We start from the raw sequence: 20468 nt of genomic DNA on the forward strand, positions 1-20468 counted from the left end.
TATAATAGTTAGGCTACTACTATCTATTACAATCTCAACACCTGTTTATGAGACACTAGTAAGCATATATCCTAAAATTAATTGTATCTTCATTACAACAGCATTTTCATTGTCATATCTGACCCTGGACCACAAAACCAGTCATAAAGTATATTTGTTGCAATAGCCAATAAAACATTGTATGGGTCCAAATTATAGATTTTTAATTTATGCCAAAAATCAATAGGATTTTAAGCAAAGATCATGTTCCATGAGGACGTTTTGTTAATTTCCTATCATAAATATATCAAAACTTAATTTTTAATTATTAATTTATATTGCTAAAATCTTCATTTGGACAACTTTAAAGGCAATTTTCTCAATATTTAAATTTTTTGCACCCTCAGATTTTAGATTTTCAAATAGTTGTTTTTGGGCCAAATATTGTCCTGTCCTAAAAAACCATATCACCAATGAAAAGCCTATTTATTCAGCTTTCAGATATAAAATCTCACATAAAAATGTCCCTTATGACTGGTTTTGTGGTCCAGGGTCGCATATGTGATATTATTTGTGATATGATTATTTTATATTTCAGTTAAATATCCTATACAGTATTTTTCGAAGCTGTAAATAAAGCAAAGCTTATTAGAGCACGTTCTATTACAAAACTTCACGTTTAATTCGATGTTTCACTTCCGTTTCTTTGTTAAATTGGCTAGCAATTTCTGAATGAATGTACTACCGTACGTTTTGATCTTCTTTGAAGCGTTTCTGAAACTCTAGCAGCATCGTGTGGGATTCATTCAGTACTGCAAGCATGCGTGTTTTCAACCATCTTTGGGAGCGGTCTGCTTCAACAAAACAAACAGTGATTGGACAATAACTCTTTCACTGAGCAGCTCGATTCGACAGAGTACGGTTTCCCCGCCCACTGAAAAACTGATAACATTTTCTTATTAGTTGAATCCAAGGTCCCGCCCAAATGCCGATTTTCATTGGCTCAAAGGTCAAAGTGGGTGGGAAGAATCTTCCAGAATCTAGTGGCGTGTTCTTTACGGAAGATCTTTCCATAAGAGCTGGAACAAGAAGAAAATACACCTTTTTGAGGGCTTGAATTCTGAATACACTCCTTCAAATATCGGATCGCCTGGAACCGATGAGAAGTGAACGCGCAAACAGCTGATTAAAGCAGTAAATAAAGTGAAGGACTTGTCACGTGAGTGCATGTAAATACTGGCTAGTCATAGCAACCAGTAAGATAGCAAATATTAATCGACATGTGGAAGCCGTGGCAAAATAACTAAAATAACTGAATATAATTTGTTTTTTCAGCTTGACCACACCAGCAGCATCAGAGTTTGCTTAGTAACGGAAGATGGACGGAAGTGTGACAGTCATCACCAACCCCACCGTATCCGTACGGGTGACCAGCACCGTCAGCTCGTTTGAAGTCAACCGGAGATTCAACCGAGGCATAACAATCGCAGAGTTTAAGGTGTGGCAGGGCCGATCATGCTTCTTGTGTGATTCATATACCAGTATTACAAATATATATATTATTAGAAATATGTCAGACATCATACTACGTGATATTGCACATAGCAGAATTGGGTAACTTATATTGAGCTGTGAAGCTTTATTTTCCACAAAATGGCTCATAGTTAGACAAAATGTGCAGGAAAAAAGATGTAGAAGAGCTTGTCACTGTATCAGTGCCCTTAAAGAAATGATTTTATACATGATCAACCTCTAATAGATGAATATTAATATGGTAATATGTACCCTTGAGGTACTTTCTTTGAACCATTTAGGGGTAAATAAGGTACAAAACTAGCCTTTTTTATGTGTTTACACCATAGGTCATCAAACTGTTTGGGTCTAGTTTAACATGTACATTTATTTTTCAGAGTAAACTGGAGTTGATTGTGGGCACCCCAGCTGCCTGTATGGACCTTGAGCTATTCAGCACTTCAGACAAGTTATTACAGAAGCTAGACAACAATGAAGCGCTGCTCGGTTCCTATCCTGTAGATGATGACTGCAGAATACATGTGAGTATTGACTTTCTGAGACTCCATCAGCAGAAAACAAGTGACATGACAAAATTGTTGTAGATGGTCTTTTGTAGAGCTTCAGAATTCTGCTGTTCTGGACTTTTTGAAACCACTTTGATGGCATCAATAAAGATGGAATTTCTATACTATAATCGTGTTGATTTCTGTGCAGGTGACAGACCGCAGTGGTACGCAGAGTGGGGAGTTCACTGATTTGTCAAAGGTGGAAAAATTTGAAATCTCTGATGACGCCTATGAAAAAAGGGCAGGTAATGCCTGTGACACATTTACTGAATGATTTAACAAATAGCAACTTATAGACGTTTTTCCTGACAGCAGAAGTCACGCCTGACTCTTAATGTGAAGAATGCTTTGCATTTCCAGTCCCCGGTGTTTCTAGTCAAATTAGCGTATATTCCGAGTTGATAATCTAATGTTAAACCTATTAAAATGTTTTTAAAAAGCACACAGCTCCATAGCGCCATCACTTGGCAATATCGCAATGTCCGTCATTTGTCAAGTGTGTGTGTAGATGACACAAAGCTGCCAACGTTAGCTACATTAAAAACAGATGGGGGCTATTAAAATAAGATCCTATAGAGACCGGAACATAAGAGCATCCAATCTGACAGAATTCGTAATGGTTTACTCAGAAAAAAAAGTTCTATAGCAACTGCTTAAATAGTAAAGCTATGACTTAACTTACAAGACGCATGTCATATATTCCTTATTGTGGTATACATGTGAAGTAAATAGACTGAAATAGACCTGAAAATGAAAAAATGGAGAGAAAAAGAAAAGTAGCACAGGGTTCTGTCAATCGTTGACTGGATGGAAGCATATTGACTAAAGGCCTTTCCACACTGAGCCCGATGCGAAAATGCGAGGTGAATCACTGACGAATGGTGCTTTCACATCATGCGCAAAACCGAATGTTCTCCTTCTGGTAATTTATGCCTGCATGCTAGGTGGCGTCGGCCAACAATGCATTTTTCCTCAGATATGTATCTTGTATATGGGTTTAACATTGTCTTAAGGGCTTGTAATAACTTCTGTGATCTGCAGTTGATTTTGATTCTATGATAAGCAGACATGCATTCTTTGTATTTTTAATAACGCCACACTGCTTATTATCATAAACATTCTGTTGTAAAAACTCATGCACGTGGAAGAAAACGGACAGTGTTCTCCTCCAGATCGCATAATTCAGTAGAGAATTAATAGAAGTTATATTAAGAACATGTGAGAATAACCAACTGTTCTCAGATGCGATGATAATAAGAGCGCATCCTCTTCTCTCTAGGAATACTTTTCTTCTGTGTTTGTTTACACTGGTTATTGAAACAGCACCACCACTCTCGTCCTTTTGTGCAACAGCAGCTGCTCCGGGCATGTGATGTAATGTTCAAATCTCATTGGACAGCCGTGTTTTCGCTTTGCGAAACTGAAAAGATTTGTTGGACTTTTCGGTGCACAAATGTTCACGGTCTATGTGGAAGCATTCATAGGAATCTTGTTTTATTTCAGCACGTTATCGCATGCGTTATTCGTTTCGCTTTTTCACGCTCGGTGTGGAAAGGCTTTAAATGTGAGCTTGCAGGCAATTGTAAGAAAAGTGCAGGGTTTTAAAGGGATAGTTCAGCCAAAAAGGAAATTTCTGTCATTACTCACTATCATGTCATTCCAGACTGTCAGACCTTTGTTTATCTTTCATTTGTTTCATAAAATCAAAAAGTTGTCTGGCCCTACATAGACCACAATGCAACTGACACGTTGAAGGCTCAGAAAGCTAGTAGGGACATCGTTAAAATTGTTCATGTGAAATCAGTGGTTCAACCGTTATGTTATGAAGCTACTTTTTGTGTGCAAAGAAAACAGAAATAACGACAATTTCAACAATTCCTTCTCTTCCATGTAAGTCATAGACACGTGTTCACAAGGTTTCCACAACACGTGTGTGTGGTGCTGCTGATGCAGGAGCTGCCGTTTTTACGTAGGACGTCCACCTAGGGCTGTCGCGGTTAAGGAATTTCCCTTGCGGTAATTTTGAGTGGCTCAGTAGCGCGGTATGCGGTATTACCGCCATATAATTGTGTGTAGGCTGTTACAATGTAAGGTCATATTCAGAAATCAATAAACCGAAACCAAATCGCGTTGATATATGAAGTGAAGTAAACAGTACTTACATAGAAACCTAGCCAGTAAGAAATGCAAATTTTGAAGAAAAATGTCAGACATACTTAGAGGCTTTGCATCTGAAATCTTCGTGTATATAACAGTTAGCGCGCACCCTCCAGTCTGACTGGACGAGAGACTTTCTGTCAGTATTTCACCTGCGTGTTTTAGGCGAGCTGTCAGTCAGTGCAGTTTCATTTTTACGCCACAAGATGGAGGCAAGAGACTATCTTTGAGTAAGTCTTTAATCCGTTCATTCAACTATACGTTCAAAAACGCTTATTTATTCAAAGAGAGACGTAATGAAACACGATGTTAAAATCATTTTAACTTTAATCGTCACTTTTAAAGGCTCAGCTGACCAGCAGAGCATCGATGTTAAGACAGAGATTTCACTTTCGTTGGACATGACAAGCTAGTTTCACATACATACATGACTCGATCTGAAAGACAGACGCAGGTAATCGCACATGGTCAGTCGATCTCTCTCTCATTCGCTGTCTGTTTAGGCTTGTTAAGTGCATATCTACTGAGCCTCATAATAAACACATTATGTTATCATTACTAACTTATTACTAATTTAATATTCAGTGCACAGGCATTAAGTGAGAAGGGCAAATCCTTAGGAAAAAAGAAAACAGGCAAATATCGCGGTTGCTACGGTTGTTGCATTCCTCTGCGGTTATGCACGTCAATAGCGCGGTATTGCGATATTGCGGTTATCGCGACAGCCCTACGTCCACCTCTCTTAAGGCTGGGACACACCAAGTCGGCGGTCAACATTGGGCCGTTTCCCAGTGTCTATCGGGCTAGTTTGTTTGGTGTGTTCCATACGTCGGCTGGAACACTATCTGCTGATATAGAGGACTAAATCTTCTCATGCAGGTGCAGAACGCATGTGTTAGTTTGCAGTCGACTGTAGTCTGAGGTGTGTGTTCAACCCCAGGTTTTTGGTCAAGTTTTTTCGCTATTTTTAATAGTTCGAAAAATCTACTTTTTTGAATTTGTCCAAAATATAGCCATTTTTCATATCTCCTGGAGAACATAGATAACAATTGTACCATAGTCCTAGACGTTGGTCCAATTTTCACTAAATTTGACTCAGATCATCTTCAGACCATGATGGGGATTTTGCTTGGGGATTCTGTCAATATACAAAAAAGTTATTGTTTCATGCATCAACAAATTTGCTGGTATCATGGCAAACTGCATCTGAAGCTGTATCTCTGCTAACCTTTGACATACTGACACCAAATTTTGTGCGTGCCATTGTCACCTCACACCGACCACTCCACATCAGTTTGGTAACAGTGCCACCTACTGGCTTTTGAGTGTACGTGGGTCATGCCGAAAACATAGATACCAATTTTGCCATAGTCAGCCAAACTTCCTGTCCCTCATTTTGATTTACATTAAAATCCTACTTTTTCAAACTCCTCCTAGACTGTTGGTCTTACTTTTATCCAAAATTGAATCAGATCATCTTTAGAATGTGCTGATAAAGTTATGGATGTCATGTTGAAAGACAAAACTGCTTTTGTATAGCACCTCAAGCTTTGTGTGTGCTATTGTCACCTCACACAGAGCACACCACATCGATTTGAACAGTGCCACCTATTAGTCAAAACTGATAAGCCATTAAATCACATTACTAGTGGTTATATTTATGATTTTTCATCCATTTTGACTAAAATCATCTTTAAATGGCTTCATTTACTCATTGCTGCAGTTGGTTTGATGCTTGCTAGGCTGCTTCTGTAGTGCTTGCCCCCTTAATTGTTGATAATAATTTGTGTTCCAAAGATGAACTAAGGTCTTACAGGTTTGAAACGACATGAGGATGATTAATAATGACAGATTTTCATTTTTGGGTCAACTATTCCTTTAATACATTTTGATTAAAAATGACAAAATCAAGTAAATGTGCTTGAAATTGTTCATAAGACGTTCAGTAATCTGCATTTTAAAAAAAATATATAGGGTCATGTACAGTCGTGGCTAAAAGTTTTGAGAATGACACAAATATTAGTTTTCACAAAGTTTGCTGCTAAACTGCTTTTAGATCTTTGTTTCAGTTGTTTCTGTGATGTACTGAAATATAATCACAAGCACTTCATACGTTTCAAAGGCTTTTATCAACAATTACATGACATTTATGCAAAGAGTCAGTATTTGCACTGTTGGCCCTTCTTTTTCAGGACCTCTGCAATTCGACTCTGATAGCAACCCATTCTTTCATAATCACTTCTTGGAGTTTGTCAGAATTAGTGGGTTTTTGTTTGTCCACCCGCCTCTTGAGGATTGACCACAAGTTTTAAGATTTGGGGAGTTTCCAGGCCATGGACCCAAAATATCAACGTTTTGGTCCCCGAGCCACTTAGTTAACACTTATGCATTGTTCTTCACCAAACTGTTGTTGGATTGTTGGATGAAGTTGCTGTTGGAGGGTGTTTTGGTACCATTCTTTAATCATGGCTGTGTTTTTGGGCAAAATTTTGAGTGAGCTCACTCCCTTGGATGAGAAGCAATCCCACACATGAATGGTCTCAGGATGCTTTACTGTTGGCATGACACAGGACTGATGGTAGCGCTCACCTTTTCTTCTCCGGACAAGCCTTTTTCCAGATGCCCCAAACAATCAGAAAGAGGCTTCATTGGAGAATATGACTTTGCCCCAGTCCTCAGCAGTCCATTCGCTATACTTTTTGCAGAAGATCAATCTGTCCCTGATGGGTTTTTTTTTGGAGAGAAGTGGCTTCTTTGCTGCCCTTCTTGACACCAGGCCATCTTCCAAAAGTCTTGGCCTCACTGTGCGTGCAGATGCGCTCACACCTGCCTGCTGCCATTCCTGAGCAAGCTCTGCACTGGTGGCACACCGATCCCGCAGCTGAATCCTCTTTAGGAGACAATCCTGGCGCTTGCTGGACTTTCTTGGACGCCCTGAAGCCTTCTTAACAATGCAGTGGAAAGTTTTTTTCGGGATTAAGTTAATTTTCATGGCAAAGAAGGACTATGCAATTCATCTGATCACTCTTCATAACATTCTGGAGTATATGCAAATTGCTATTATAAAAACTTAAGCAGCAACTTTTCCAATTTCCATTATTTATGTAATTCTCAAAACTTTTGGCCACGACTGTATATGAAATACATTTTCATTCGATTTTTTTTTTCACTGCTTCAATGCATGAAATACAGTGTCACGGTACTCCTGGAGGACCCCTGCTCTGCACATTTTGCATGTCTCTCTTATTTAACACACCTGATTGAGATCTTCAGCTTGTTAGTTTAGTTCATGGATCTCTCTACTAATGAGCTGATGATCTCAATCAGGTGTGTTAAATAAGGGAGACATGCAAAATGTGCAGAGCAGGGGTCCCCCAGGACCAGGATTGAGAACCACTGTTGTAAAGGCACTTACAATTAATGTAAGCAAAAATCGAACTTTTCCGTTTTCTTATTCCTCAGATTCAGTGCGGAACTTCAAAAAGAATATGAAATTAGGTCGATTTAATGAGGAAAACAGGACCAAGCAAGAAGAGGCTCTTGCTAAGAAAGAAGAGGAAGAGAAGGCGGCCATGGAAGCCATGGCTGTTGGAAACCGCTGCAAAGTTCAAGTTCCTGGGCAACCTACCAAGATTGGCACTGTCATGTTTTTGGGTAAGCTTAACCTCATTTTCATATCACACCTTCCAGATTAAGGTTTTATTTGTGTTGTTTGCATGACCTGGTTTAAATACATCTACTGCTTTGATTTACCACTTGAATGTTACATGTACTTGTAATAGAGCCAAAAAATGAATATGATCTTAAATTTAAATTAAACTAGTTTGAGATTTCTTATTGCATAATCATATTGAATGGGGCTTAAATGATTTCTTTGTTTGCAGGTACAGCAGATTTTAAACCAGGCTACTGGGTTGGTGTGAAATATGATGAGCCGCTTGGGAAGAATGATGGCAGGTCGGTGCACGCACAAGTTATTTATGTTTATGAATAAGACCAGCATGTCTGTGAAAATGACTAATGTGACCCTTACAAAAACCTCATGAGAAAGTCTAACTGATGCGTTATGTTTGCCCTGATTTAGTGTGAATGGGAAACGTTACTTTGAGTGCGGGGCAAAATATGGCGCCTTCGTGAAGCCCCTCTCAGTAACTGTGGGAGACTTCCAAGAAGAGGACTATGGTTTGGATGAGATGTAAGACTCGCATGATGAGCAGTCAGAAGCATCAGAAGAAAGACCCTCTTTCTTCCAGAAGTTTGGCTCCATGCAGTGAGACATTGCTGCGGTAGAAGGATTTTTGTCGTCAGTGCGGCTCATTTTGTTTTATGCTGGTCTGGAAGACATCAGCGAAAATTGTACCTTAATTTCCTGCAGTCAAACTCAAGGAATGATATTAAACAACATCTGTGCCCTGGCGACTAAGTAACTAGTAAGGTAAATGTGAGAACACCGGCCGAGGTTAGAGTATAGAAAAGCATTCGCTTGCATGTCGATTATTCATTATTGAATTCCAAAGTTGAGTCCAGACTGAATAATTTTACTTCACAACTAAAACCAACCAATCACAACAGAATGTTTTTTTTTTCACATTTTTGCAGTTCTGTAAACACTGTGTTGTATAAATGTATTATTTGTACTAATGAATTCCTCCTTTTCTGCAGCCTATTACATTCTTATGCATCAACATGACTGTGTTTAGGGTCTCAGTCCCTCATTCTCTTTGGCACTTTAGCGATTAGCTCACTGAGACGTGTGATGTAGAATCCTGTGGCCTCAGTTTTTCATGGTTCTGTATTTTAAGTGTAAATTACAGAAATGTGAAGAGAAGTCTTGTTTTTTGGTGAAAATTGGCATGTACGAATTTTCATGCATGTCAAATTTATGTTTAACAGGGAGGCCTAATGTTTAAAGGAATTCTGTTCAGTAAAATCTGTTTCAAATAAATCCATGTGCCAATTTTGGACATCCTGCAGACATATGCCCAAATTGTCTTTATTTTTTTCAAAACCTTGATAGCTCACAAGTGATAATAAACATTTGTTTTTTGTGCACAGCCACTGATATGATACATATGAAGGCGATATTATGTTCTAGTAGTTATAACAGAAAAATGTAGTGTGAAAGTAGAAATATTGTACACTAGACTAGGGCCAGGCACAATGGTGATGCTTTAAAAAAACTTACAGCCTCAGTCACCATTTGCAAAGAAAGTACAATTGCATTTATCATTTAACAAATACATGTGGCTAAGAGATTTCTAGCTCACTTGAAAGTGTCTGAGTGCACTTAATATTTGTAAATGTATTATTCCCTCCGGACTGTGATGCTTTACAAACATTAAAAAAAAAAGTTTCAAATCCCTTTATTGGACTTCATTGATTGATTGATGGATAGATAGATAGATAGATAGATAGATAGATAGATAGGATAGATGACCATTTTTGCTTGTGTTTTTTTTCTTTCATTGCTAATGCAACCTTTTAACACCATAGACTGAACAAAAATAAGCATTGTTTGGCAATTGGTCAACAAAAAGTATTAATAGTTGTGTAAATATTGTCATAATGAACAGTCTGAATTTTTAGTTGATTGTAATCCCTTACATACCTTTCTATCAAAGTTATCTGACATTATCAAGATGAATTTGTTCTCACACAGTTTAACTCTTGAGTTCTTGTCATATTTTATTACAATTTTCTAAACTTATAGCAAATAAACTGTGATAATGTGAAAAATGTTGTCTGAATACAATTTGGTTTGACTAGACAGACAGATAAAGCTTAATCTCGACAATAAAGCAGCTCGAACGCCTGCTTTTCAACATACACACCGACAGATGCGCAGACCAAACCCCCAGTAAATACCACCTAGTTCACAGTTTCAGTCGGTGTTGCTGTCAGCAGTTGTGCTGGAGTTTAAAAACTCGATATTAAAGTCTATATTTCATTTAAGAAGTATTTATAAAGCGTTGCTCTTGCTGACACCTGAAACAGTTTGATAAAGTCGTCGATAATGAGGACAGACTGAGCTTTTTTTCGTCCGTCATCACTGTCGTTCAGTTTGGGATTGTGGAACCTTAGTTTTTCGTAAAGAAAATGAACTGTTGTTTGTGTTTCATCCTCATCAATTCATGTATGCTTTTGTCGTCGGGTAAGTGTTTCTCAGTTGTTTATTTATCTTAAAAGAACTCTGTGGAAAACGCGCTATGTAACGGAAATTGCGAAAGCTTCCATTGTGTATACGTGTAACGTTACACAGAGTTTGGAACATTTTGGCTGTGTGTAAAAACTTAAGTGAGCTGCCTAGATAGACAACAGGCTCCGAAATAAAGGCAAAAGATGCCACATTTGTCAGTTTTTAATGGTGCCCGAAACAAAACATCACTATTACAATCGCTCATACTTAGGCTACTCGTCTTTCGGGTAACTAACTTCCCACAGATAGTGAGGAGAAGTTAAGACGGCTGTAAACGGCTCAGAGGGAGGTAGTTTCTTTTTCTTAACAGCTATTCAGAACCATACATGGCCCAGACATGTACCTCAGCACCTTATTTTTGTTGCCCAGGTGCGCCAGATAGTTTCTGGGGGCCCTCATCGCATTTTACACACAATTTACCTGATCTACCTGATAAAATATGGACCATTTCCACATTTTCATTTACATTAAATTAGTAACATTCTTCACTCATAATGAGTATTTGATTGAAGACATTATGTAAATTGTATATTTATTCAAGGCCCTGGTTGAGAACAACTGATCTAGGTAGATCCACTGTTCACTCTCTGTTTTAAGAGACATGTAAACAACTTACAAGTTATTCTCAAGTAGTACATTTATATGAATCTCTTACCTCACAATTATCTTACTCAAGTTTTCCATGAAAACACAGATTGCAGCATTCACAATGTTTTGAAGCAGATGTGTGTTACTGCAGCAAAATCTGACACAACACTATAAAAGTACTCTGCTGTTGGCTTTTATTGTAATTTAATTTTATTGTAATTGTAAGATAAGAACAAATAAAATGATCTGGATTTTCCATATGCAGATGGGAGAGCTGTCCGGGCTCATTCAGCTGAAGGGAAGACTGCAGTGACTGGATCAAACATGTCCAACTTTTCAACTTTTCTGCCCAAAGCTGAACACGTCACATCGACTGAACCATCTGTGCGCAACTCAACAGAGAGTAAACACCTGATTTTTACATCTACAGGTACAGTCTGATTTCCTGCATTGATTGGTTGCACTACTTTTGATTAGTTGATTGTTTTGGTTTCACCAACAGCATCATCAACATATACAGTCATATTTTGAAACTACCATTTTCTTGGACAGATAAAACAGATGTTCCTCCTAGTATCCCAACAGCAGGTCCTCGGTTCCATGCGGGTAGTTTCATTGGCGGTATGATGCTGGCCTTTATTATTATACTGGTGGTCACTCTGGGCCACAGGTTGGCCTGCTCGCAAAGGGAAGTGCGCTACAGAGTCATGTGAGTATCATCAGTGCGCTTGTATTTTTCTTCAGTATTTTTAAATACAAAAAGACAAAGCATTAACTGTGTACTTAAATGATTAGTTCACTCCAGAATGAAAATTTCCTGATAATTTACTCACCCCTATGTCATCCAAGATGTTCATGTCTTTCTTTCTTCAGTCGAAAAGAAATTAAGTTTTTGAGGAAAACATTCCAGGACTTTTCTCCATATAGTAGGCTTTAGTGGGACCCAACGGGTTGAAGGTCCAAATTGCAGTTTCAATCCAGCTTCAAAGGGCTCTACACGATCCCACACTGCAAAAAAAATGCTGTTCTTAGATTTTTTTGTCTTGTATCCAGCCAAAATATCTAAAAATTCTTAAATCAGAAAAAACAAGTCAAAATTAAGTGTTTTTGCTAAAAGCAAAAAAAAAAAAAATCTGCCAGTGGGGTAAGATCTTGGTTTCTATTTGGATTTTTTTTCTTACCCCTCTTGAGGATTGACCACAAGTTCTCAGTGGGATTAAGATCTGGGGAGTTTCCAGGCCATGAACCCAAAATTTCAACGTTTTGGTCCCCGAGCCACTTAGTTATCCCTTTTGCCTTATGGCACGGTGCTCCATCGTGCTGGAAAATGCATTGTTCTTCACCAAACTGTTGGATTGTTTGAAGAAGTTGCTGTTGGAGGGTGTTTTGGTACCATTCTTTATTTATGGCTGTGTTTTTGGGCAAAATTGTGAGTGAGCCCACTCCCTTGGATGAGAAGGAACCCCACACATGAATGGTCTCAGGATGCTTTACTGTTGGCATGACACAGGACTGATGGTAGCACTCACCTTTTCTTCTCCGGACAAGCCTTTTTCCAGATGCCCCAAACAATCAGAAAGAGGCTTCATCGGAAAATATGACTTTGCCCCAGTCCTCAGCAGTCCATTCGCCATACTTTTTGCAGAAGATCAATCTGTTCCTGATGTTTTTTTTTTGGAGAGAAGTGGCTTCTTTGCTGCCCTTCTTGACACCAGGCTATCTTCCAAAAGTCTTGGCCTCACTGTGCGTGCAGATGCGCTCACACCTGCCTGCTGCCATTCCTGAGCAAGCTCTGCACTGGTGGCACTCCGATCCTGCAGCTGAATCCTCTTTAGGAGACGATCCTGGCGCTTGCTGGACTTTCTTGGACGCCCTGAAGCCTTCTTAACAAGAATTGAACCTCTTTCCTTGAAGTTCTTGATGATCCTATAAATTGTTGATTTAGGTGCAATCTTAGTAGCCACAATATCCTTGCCTGTGAAGCCATTTTTATGCAACGCAATGATGGCTGCAAGCATTTCTTTGCAGGTCACCATGGTTAACAATGGAAGAACAATATTTTTAAGCATCACCCTCCTTTTAACATGTCAAGTCTGCCATTCTAACCCAATCAGCCTGACATAATGATCTCCAGCCTTGTGCTCGTCAACATTCTCACCTGAGTTAATTGTTCTGAAAGTGAACTACTCCTCATTTACGTGGATGCAAGACAAGCATTTGTGGTTAAAAAAAAAAATGACTGATCGTTTCGCTAGATAAGACCTTATTCCTCGACTGGGACCATGTAAAGCCCTTTGAAGCTGCATTGAAACTGCAATTTGGACCTTCAACCAAAGCCAATAGAAGGCAAGCATGCAACCTTTAGCCAAAAAAGCGTAACGACTAAAGCTGACGCTTCTGATTTAGGAAAGGAGACCAGAGGCTGTTTTCTTTGAATGGATGTCAGTGAAGGAGAGGCTTTACTATGCCGAATAAACAGCTTTTTAGAGGAAACAGCTTATTATTTAATGAATCGACCGCACATAGGCTAATTTTCAACGTTTTACACTAAACAATACTTTTGGATAGTACTATTTTTACGCCTGTTTCACACATACTCCGTCTGCAGTGCGTATGCGTTGCGTATTTTTTTCCGCACCCATGTTAACGGATTAGAGCGTTCACACTGTACGCGGTTGCTGTCCGGCAGTACGTCCCAGAAGCGGTGCGTTTGCAGCAGTGCAGCGATCGTTTCGGCACAGAGTCTATTTTTTGCTGCGCTGCATTGCGTTGCATGCGCTGAATTAAAGTGACAGCGCATTGTTCGCTGTAAAAATGAACATGGATTGACATGGAAATGTACCATAAATGCATATAAATGCAGTCTACTGTGTTTCACAGTCAACACGTGGCTTTTTGGCTAGGTTTAAAATAGTGCAGTTTTAAATAAACAAGGCAACATAATAGATGCACTTGTCCGGGTAGAAAAGTTATTTAAAAGATTGTTTTTAATAAAGATTTAATGTGAAAGAAAGGCACAGAGAGCCGACTGTTTCTGTCTGTGGTAAGTTTTAATTTAAAATATTTCTGATAGCCCAATTTCAATAAGAAAAGGAAGCTATACCTATGCTGTTTAAATGTGTAGCAACTTGCTTTAGCAACTTAATATATAAATCTAGAAGTCAAGTGCACTGAATAATACGTTTAATTTATTGAGTTTAAACGTGAATATGTCTATGAACGATTGTATTACTGCACTGTAATAAAAGAGGATCACAATGCTGAAAAAGCACGTTTGTATTTGAAATCAAAATAACGGATAAATGGTGTGTTTGTGGTAAACAGCCGCGGATCAGGAACGGACTGCAAACGCGTCCTGTGTGAAAGCAAAACGAGTCCGTGCTGCTTCTGCAGCACATACGTAAAGCACACGGACTGCATACACACTGCATAAAACAAGTGTTAGAGTTTACACCGAAAAAATGCCGTTTTATAAGAGTCACTGACTTTTTGTGACAGATGTGATTCAGTTCCCATTCATTCCTATGGTATCTGTAAATGGCGATTGAGTGTTGCACAACTCAGTGACGTCAAGGCTGTATTGTGATTGGTTATCAAGGCACATATGATCCAAGTTGACCTTTACGCTTTCTCCAATACAGACCCACTCATCTCCCAATAGTAAGACAGCCTCTGCATCAACCCATTGATACCCATTGAAGTCCACTAAATGGAGAAAAATCCTGGAATGTTTTCCTCAACAACCTTAATTTCTTTTTGAGACATGAAAGACATGAACATCTTGGATTTCCTGATAGTAAATTATCAGGAAATTTCAATTCAGGAGTGTACTAATTCTTTAACAGCTTATATGAGGGAAAGAACTACAATTTCGTGAAGCAATGACAATTTTATGCTGTTACTCTGGTGGACTTTCCTTTCACAGCAGGTCTGTCTTTAAAGGGATGGTTCGGAGTAGAATTGACTTCATTGCTATGCACTCCGAAGCCCATCTAAATACCCCATCCGAAGTTTTTTTTACCTTAGTCAAACATTTATGGAGATATTAGAGTTTTTCGAATTGCTTGTTACAGGAGTGAATGGTACATGTGATGTATCTCGTAAATTGCACCACTAAACGTGCAAGTAATCTTACCAAACTTGTACAGTAGTGTAAATAGGTTATGTACTCACAAAACGCTGCATCAGAACATTTGTAAGTCCACCATGAGTGTTTTAAAAACACGTTTTACCCGAGAACTACTAGTCTCAGAAACTACAAGTCGACGTCACTTCCCTGGTTTGAAAAAAGCACGTAAAAGTCCTCCTACTACATCTGTGTGCATGTCAACTTGTAGGAGGACTTTTACGTGCTTTTTTCAAACCAGGGAAGTGACGTCGACGTGTCGCCATTTGTAGTTTTTGAGACTAGTAGTTCTTGGGTAAAACGTGTTTTTAAAACACTCATGGTGGATTTACAAATGTTCTGATGCAGCGTTTTTTGAGTACATAACCTATTTACACTACTGTACAAGTTTGGTAAGATTACTTGCACGTTTAGTGGTGCAATTTACGAGATACATCACATGTACCATTCACTCCTGTAACAAGCAATTCGAAAAACTCTAATATCTCCATAAATGTTTGACTAAGGTAAAAAAAACTTCGGATGGGGTATTTAGATGGGCTTCGGAGTGCATAGCAATGAAGTCAATTCTACTCCGAACCATCCCTTTAACAGTTTATAAGTTATTGGTAAAAACGAATTTCCCTATTGAGAAAATGATTGGCGTTTTTACTTCCGGAACCCGACTGTTGCACTCTATTGGGATATGGGATATGTATTATCTCATGTTTTATATTTGTGACCCTGGACCACAAAACCAGTCTTAAGTAGCTTGTAGCAATAGCCATAAATACATTGTATGGGTCAAAATTCTAGATTTTTCTTTTATGCCAAAAATCATTAGGATATCAAGTAAAGATCATGTTCTATGAAGATGTTTTGTAAATTCCCTACCATAAATATATCAAAACCTCACTTTTTAATTAGCAATATGCATTGCTAAGAACGTCATTCAACTTTAAAGGTGATTTTCTTGATTTTCTCAACATTTTTTCCTCCTGCAGATTCCAGATTTTAACTAGCTGTATCTCTGACAACTATTGTCCTATTCCAGTGGTTCTCAATCCTGGTCCTGGGGGACCCCTGCTCTGCACATTTTGCATGTCTCCCTTATTTAACACACTGGATTGAGATCATCAGCTCGTTAGTTCAGTTCATGGATCTCTCTCTTAATGAGTTGATTATCTCAATCAGGTGTGTTAAATAAGGCATACATGCAAAATGTGCAGAGCAGGGGTCCCCCAGGACCAGGATTGAGAACCACTGTCCTATTCTAACAAACCATACATAAATGGAAAGCTTATTTATTCAGCTTTTTCAGATGATATATAAATAGAAATTTAAAAAGGGTCACATGTGTTCATATGTAGTAATGTAACACAGCTAATACTTATTTGATGTCCTGCAGTGAGGAACATGATGCCATCATTTAAAAACGAAGCCGTTGAGGAAATACAAGCTGAAACACAAGCTAATCATGATCTGAAGGTCTGAAGGTGTGAGGTTTTCACCATAATGTGGTCAGTATGCATATGAGACAGTGTCTGATTTGATGTTTTATATTGTAAACTTAAATAGGATTTACATTTTAAGTAGAAAAGACTGGAACAATGTATTTTTTGTTGTATTACAGGACATTTCAATGAGTTTCTACTTAAACTAGACTAAACATGTATAGCGTTTAAAATATGAACCTGCTATATCAGAGACAAACTATTTGTTACAGTTTAGAGATGTTTATATGTGGTTTATATGTGTATATGTTGTATTGTTTTGTAAATTTGTGTTGATACCATCAAAAGTTTACATACACCTGGCGGAATCGGCAAAATTATTCTACGAGGGATAAAATAAGAGGGGTCATACAAAATGCATGTTGTTTTTTATTTAGTACTGATCTGAATAAGATGTTTTACATAAGACATTTACATATAATCCACAACAGAAAATAAGTTAAATTTATAAAAATGACTTGTTCAAGAATAAATACGCTTGATTCTTAATACTGTGTTCTTCTTACCTGAATGATCCACAGCTGTGTTTGTTTAGTGATAGTTGTTCATGAATCCTTTGTTTGTCCTGAACAGTTAAACTGCCTGCTGTTCTTCAGAAAAATTCTTCAGGTCACACAAATTCTTTGGTTTTGCAGCATTTTTGTGTTTGAACCCTTTCCAACAATGACGGTATGATTTTGAGATCCATATTTTCACACTGAGGGCAACTATTACAGAAGGTTCAAACTCTGATGCTCCAGAAGGAAAAAAAATGCACTAAGAGCCAGGGGAGAAAACTTTTGAACAGAATGAAGAGATGTAAATTTTTCATTTAGTACTGCCCTTCAGAAGCTACAGAAGATACTTGCATGTTTCCCAGAAGACAACATAAGTTAAATTTACCCCGATCTTAAAATTCCAAAAGTTTTCACCCCCCAGTTCTTAATGCAAGCAACAACAAAAAACACAGCAGTGGATCATTCAGGTAACAACACAATATTAAGAATCAAGCGTATGTAAACTTTTAAATAGGGTAATTTTTATAAATTCAACTATCATGTTCTCTTGTGGACTATATGTAAACATCTTCAGATCAGCACTAAATAAAAAATAACATGCATTTTGGTAAAATAATAAACATTTTGCAGATTCTGCAAGGTGTGTGTAAACTTTTCACTTCATGTGGTCCAATACATTTAGTCTTACTGTGTGAATTGCATATTGTACATGGTAAAACATTTTTTCCTCAAACCTCAACTTCAAATAATATTTGCTTATAATGCATAAAATGCAAAATTAAACTGATCAAACACAGCATCTACCAAAGTATATACTTTATTCCAGGCCAATTTTAACGTAATATGTGAAGAGATATAATGTAACAGAACTTAAGGTTCTAAGGTACATGCACATACATCGATTAAAAAAAAAAAAGAGAGAGAGATCATAATAAATGGATATAAATTCATTCTGGGTGCATTTAAAAGAAATCTAAATACCAATCCATTAACTTGTGTGATTAGTACTACCACTACAAAAAAAAAAAAAAGTAAACAGTTACTATATATTCTGAACAGATGCACACTAAAGCAAGCATAAAATCATGTTTAAGTGACATACACATTTTAGTCAATGTTCTAGAAACGTGCAGTACCCACAATTCATAAAACATTTTGTTGCATTGCTCTCTCCAAACACTGTTTTACCCCACTAGAGTCTGCCATCAATACTATGTTTGCAAAAATATATTTTTCTTAGCTTGTCTTCTTACTATGACTTTCTTTCTTATGGCCCAGCTCGCTGTTTTCGATCATAAAACTTGACCATTACATTTTTGCTGAGGCGGTATATTCACCCCAACAGACCACAGAAAATTACACTGATAAAACTTCACCTTTTACAAAAAATCAGTACAACACATTTAGTGTACGGGCCAGTTAATCACGTAGTGTAAAGGCAACCATATTGTAAACAAGAGGAAATATTCATATTACTGAATGCAAAGCATCTGCAGCAAATTTTGTAATGGGCAAGTCCCTGTAGTGTTCTATCTAGTGAACTAATGTAAACCTGTCTAATGTGTATTTAGTACTGACAACAGAACCAGCATTGATCTTGCTTCATCAGAAATCGCCTTACAAATCAATTAGACCTTTTCTCATTAGCTTATGTCTTACACACATACTGTATGATAAATTATTTTTGTCATCATTACTAAAAAAAAAAAAAAAAAAAAAAAGTCTTTGGAAGCCTCGAAGAAATCCTGACAGAAACGATAACTGATTGTTTCCATAAAGTCTACTCTATCGTTCATATCCACAGTTACCAAATCCAAACTAACGGCTAATCTAACCCTCAAAACATGCTCAGCTACCCATCTAAACGTATCAGAACCTTCCTTCCTTTTCCTGTCGATATCTGTCTCGGCACCAACGTAACTGGCACAGACTCTACTGGAGCTCATATCAGAGATGTCTGTCTTGATCAAAGTGCCCTTGATATTTGTTCCTTGCTTTTGGATGAAAACAAAAAAGAGATTTCTACTAAAAAAAATAAGCAAGCGAGCATACTAAAATCGTTAGATAAAATAGATATTGGTAACAAAACCAAACCCCCCTCAGAATTGATAGCGTCTATCTAGTTAGTGTTCGTCTGAATGAGTTCATGTACTGTAAGGCAGCTCTTAAAGTAGTTGTTCTGTTAAAACGAGAGCATGAGAGTTCTTTGATCACATATGAATGCCATAACCCTCAAGAAACAAAATCAGGTTTAAATAAAACTAACACACAAAGAGGCTAGGGTTCTTTAAAGAAAACAAAACAAAATCAAACCCTAATTCCCAACATAATATTTTTTGATAAAACCTTTGAAAGAAATATACTTTGATTAATGAAGCGAGTAAGTAAAAGCGTCAAAGTGTAAAAATGACAGGAACATGTTTCAATTTTTTTCGTCTGAAGGCACTTGATTATACAGTTTCTAGTGTGATATGCTGGCACAGCCAAGCAGCATTTGTTTAACCAAAGCCATACGTCGAAACCCTTACGATTTAGACCTTTCAATCAGTATCCCATTGAAAAAACACGTACAGACGACCTCCTCATCGCTTTTTGGTTTCTCAGGCTCTTTTCTGAGACGGGAGTTGCAGTCAACAGGGTTCGTCTGTTTTGGGGAACGCCTGAGCCTTCTCGGCTCTGTTCGCCCAGCGAGTTTTCATAAGGGTAAAAAAGCGACATTTCGCGTACACAACTTCACATTCGCAAACTCGCACTTGCACAGCCGTGAAAGAGATTTGGGTACTTGTGAATATTTGTCTGTTCATGGGCCAGCCTTGAGGATGCAGACATGAAAAAAAGATGTAAGAAAGCACAAAAACGACCAAAGGTTAAAATACCTCTGCTTTTAAAACCGACGTAGTGAAGATACAGAAAAACAAACGACAAAAAAAAAAAAACTGTCCAGTAGGGTGAAATGTCTTGTCTTTTTTTTTTTTTTCTCAACTCGAAGCACATCCTTCACAGATTGGATTAGGCAGCAGTTCAGCATGTTGGAAGAGAAGGCGTAGTGCTGGTTTCAGACGCTCTATAGCCAGGTTAGAAAGTTTTCCTTGTCGATCTTGGTAGCTGCCAGCACGGACTCCATGTCGTTGAGGATGTCAGAGCTCAGGGCTTCTTGCAGGCTGGGCATTAGCTCCTCGCCCTCCACTGCCATGCTTTCCCCTTCCAGGGTGCCCAGGTCCACGTCGGTGCCAGGGATTGCGTCTAGGTAGTCGGGGAAGCGGCTGGGCTGTGTAACCATGGGGCTGGGGCCGAGGGTATCACCTGAGAGTGAGAGGGTTGGTTTTAAAATGAGCTGATATTGTGTGTGTG

The 20468-nt window shown here is 38.2% G+C and overlaps 3 protein-coding genes across 4 annotated transcripts in view; 2 read left to right on the top strand and 1 right to left on the bottom strand.

The window, feature by feature from the left end:
- Window positions 1-997: 997 nt before the first annotated feature.
- Window positions 998-9579, top strand: tbcb (tubulin folding cofactor B). Its single transcript, XM_073850665.1, has 7 exons — window positions 998-1198; window positions 1315-1477; window positions 1890-2033; window positions 2209-2305; window positions 7680-7871; window positions 8102-8174; window positions 8302-9579. The coding sequence occupies exons 2-7, from the start codon at window positions 1358-1360 to the stop codon at window positions 8414-8416; spliced, it is 741 nt and encodes a 246-aa protein (XP_073706766.1). The 5' UTR covers window positions 998-1198; window positions 1315-1357; the 3' UTR covers window positions 8417-9579.
- Window positions 9580-10132: 553 nt separating this feature from the next.
- tmem123 (transmembrane protein 123) lies at window positions 10133-17913 on the top strand. The gene is made up of 4 exons (XM_073850564.1): window positions 10133-10368; window positions 11267-11431; window positions 11554-11710; window positions 16515-17913. Exons 1-4 carry the CDS (start codon window positions 10314-10316, stop codon window positions 16537-16539), a joined length of 402 nt encoding a protein of 133 aa, XP_073706665.1. The 5' UTR covers window positions 10133-10313; the 3' UTR covers window positions 16540-17913.
- Window positions 17914-17916: 3 nt separating this feature from the next.
- yap1 (Yes1 associated transcriptional regulator) overlaps window positions 17917-20468 on the bottom strand; it is a 45489-nt gene continuing 42937 nt past the window's right edge. For both annotated transcript variants that reach the window (XM_073850563.1, XM_073850562.1), the window contains one exon: window positions 17917-20420. In XM_073850563.1, coding sequence (XP_073706664.1) covers window positions 20182-20420 — 239 coding nt within the window. In that variant the 3' untranslated portion in view covers window positions 17917-20181. The remainder of the gene's footprint in view (window positions 20421-20468) is intronic.

Source organism: Garra rufa, chromosome 11 (genome assembly GCF_049309525.1).
Source record: "Garra rufa chromosome 11, GarRuf1.0, whole genome shotgun sequence".
NCBI lineage: Eukaryota > Metazoa > Chordata > Actinopteri > Cypriniformes > Cyprinidae > Garra > Garra rufa.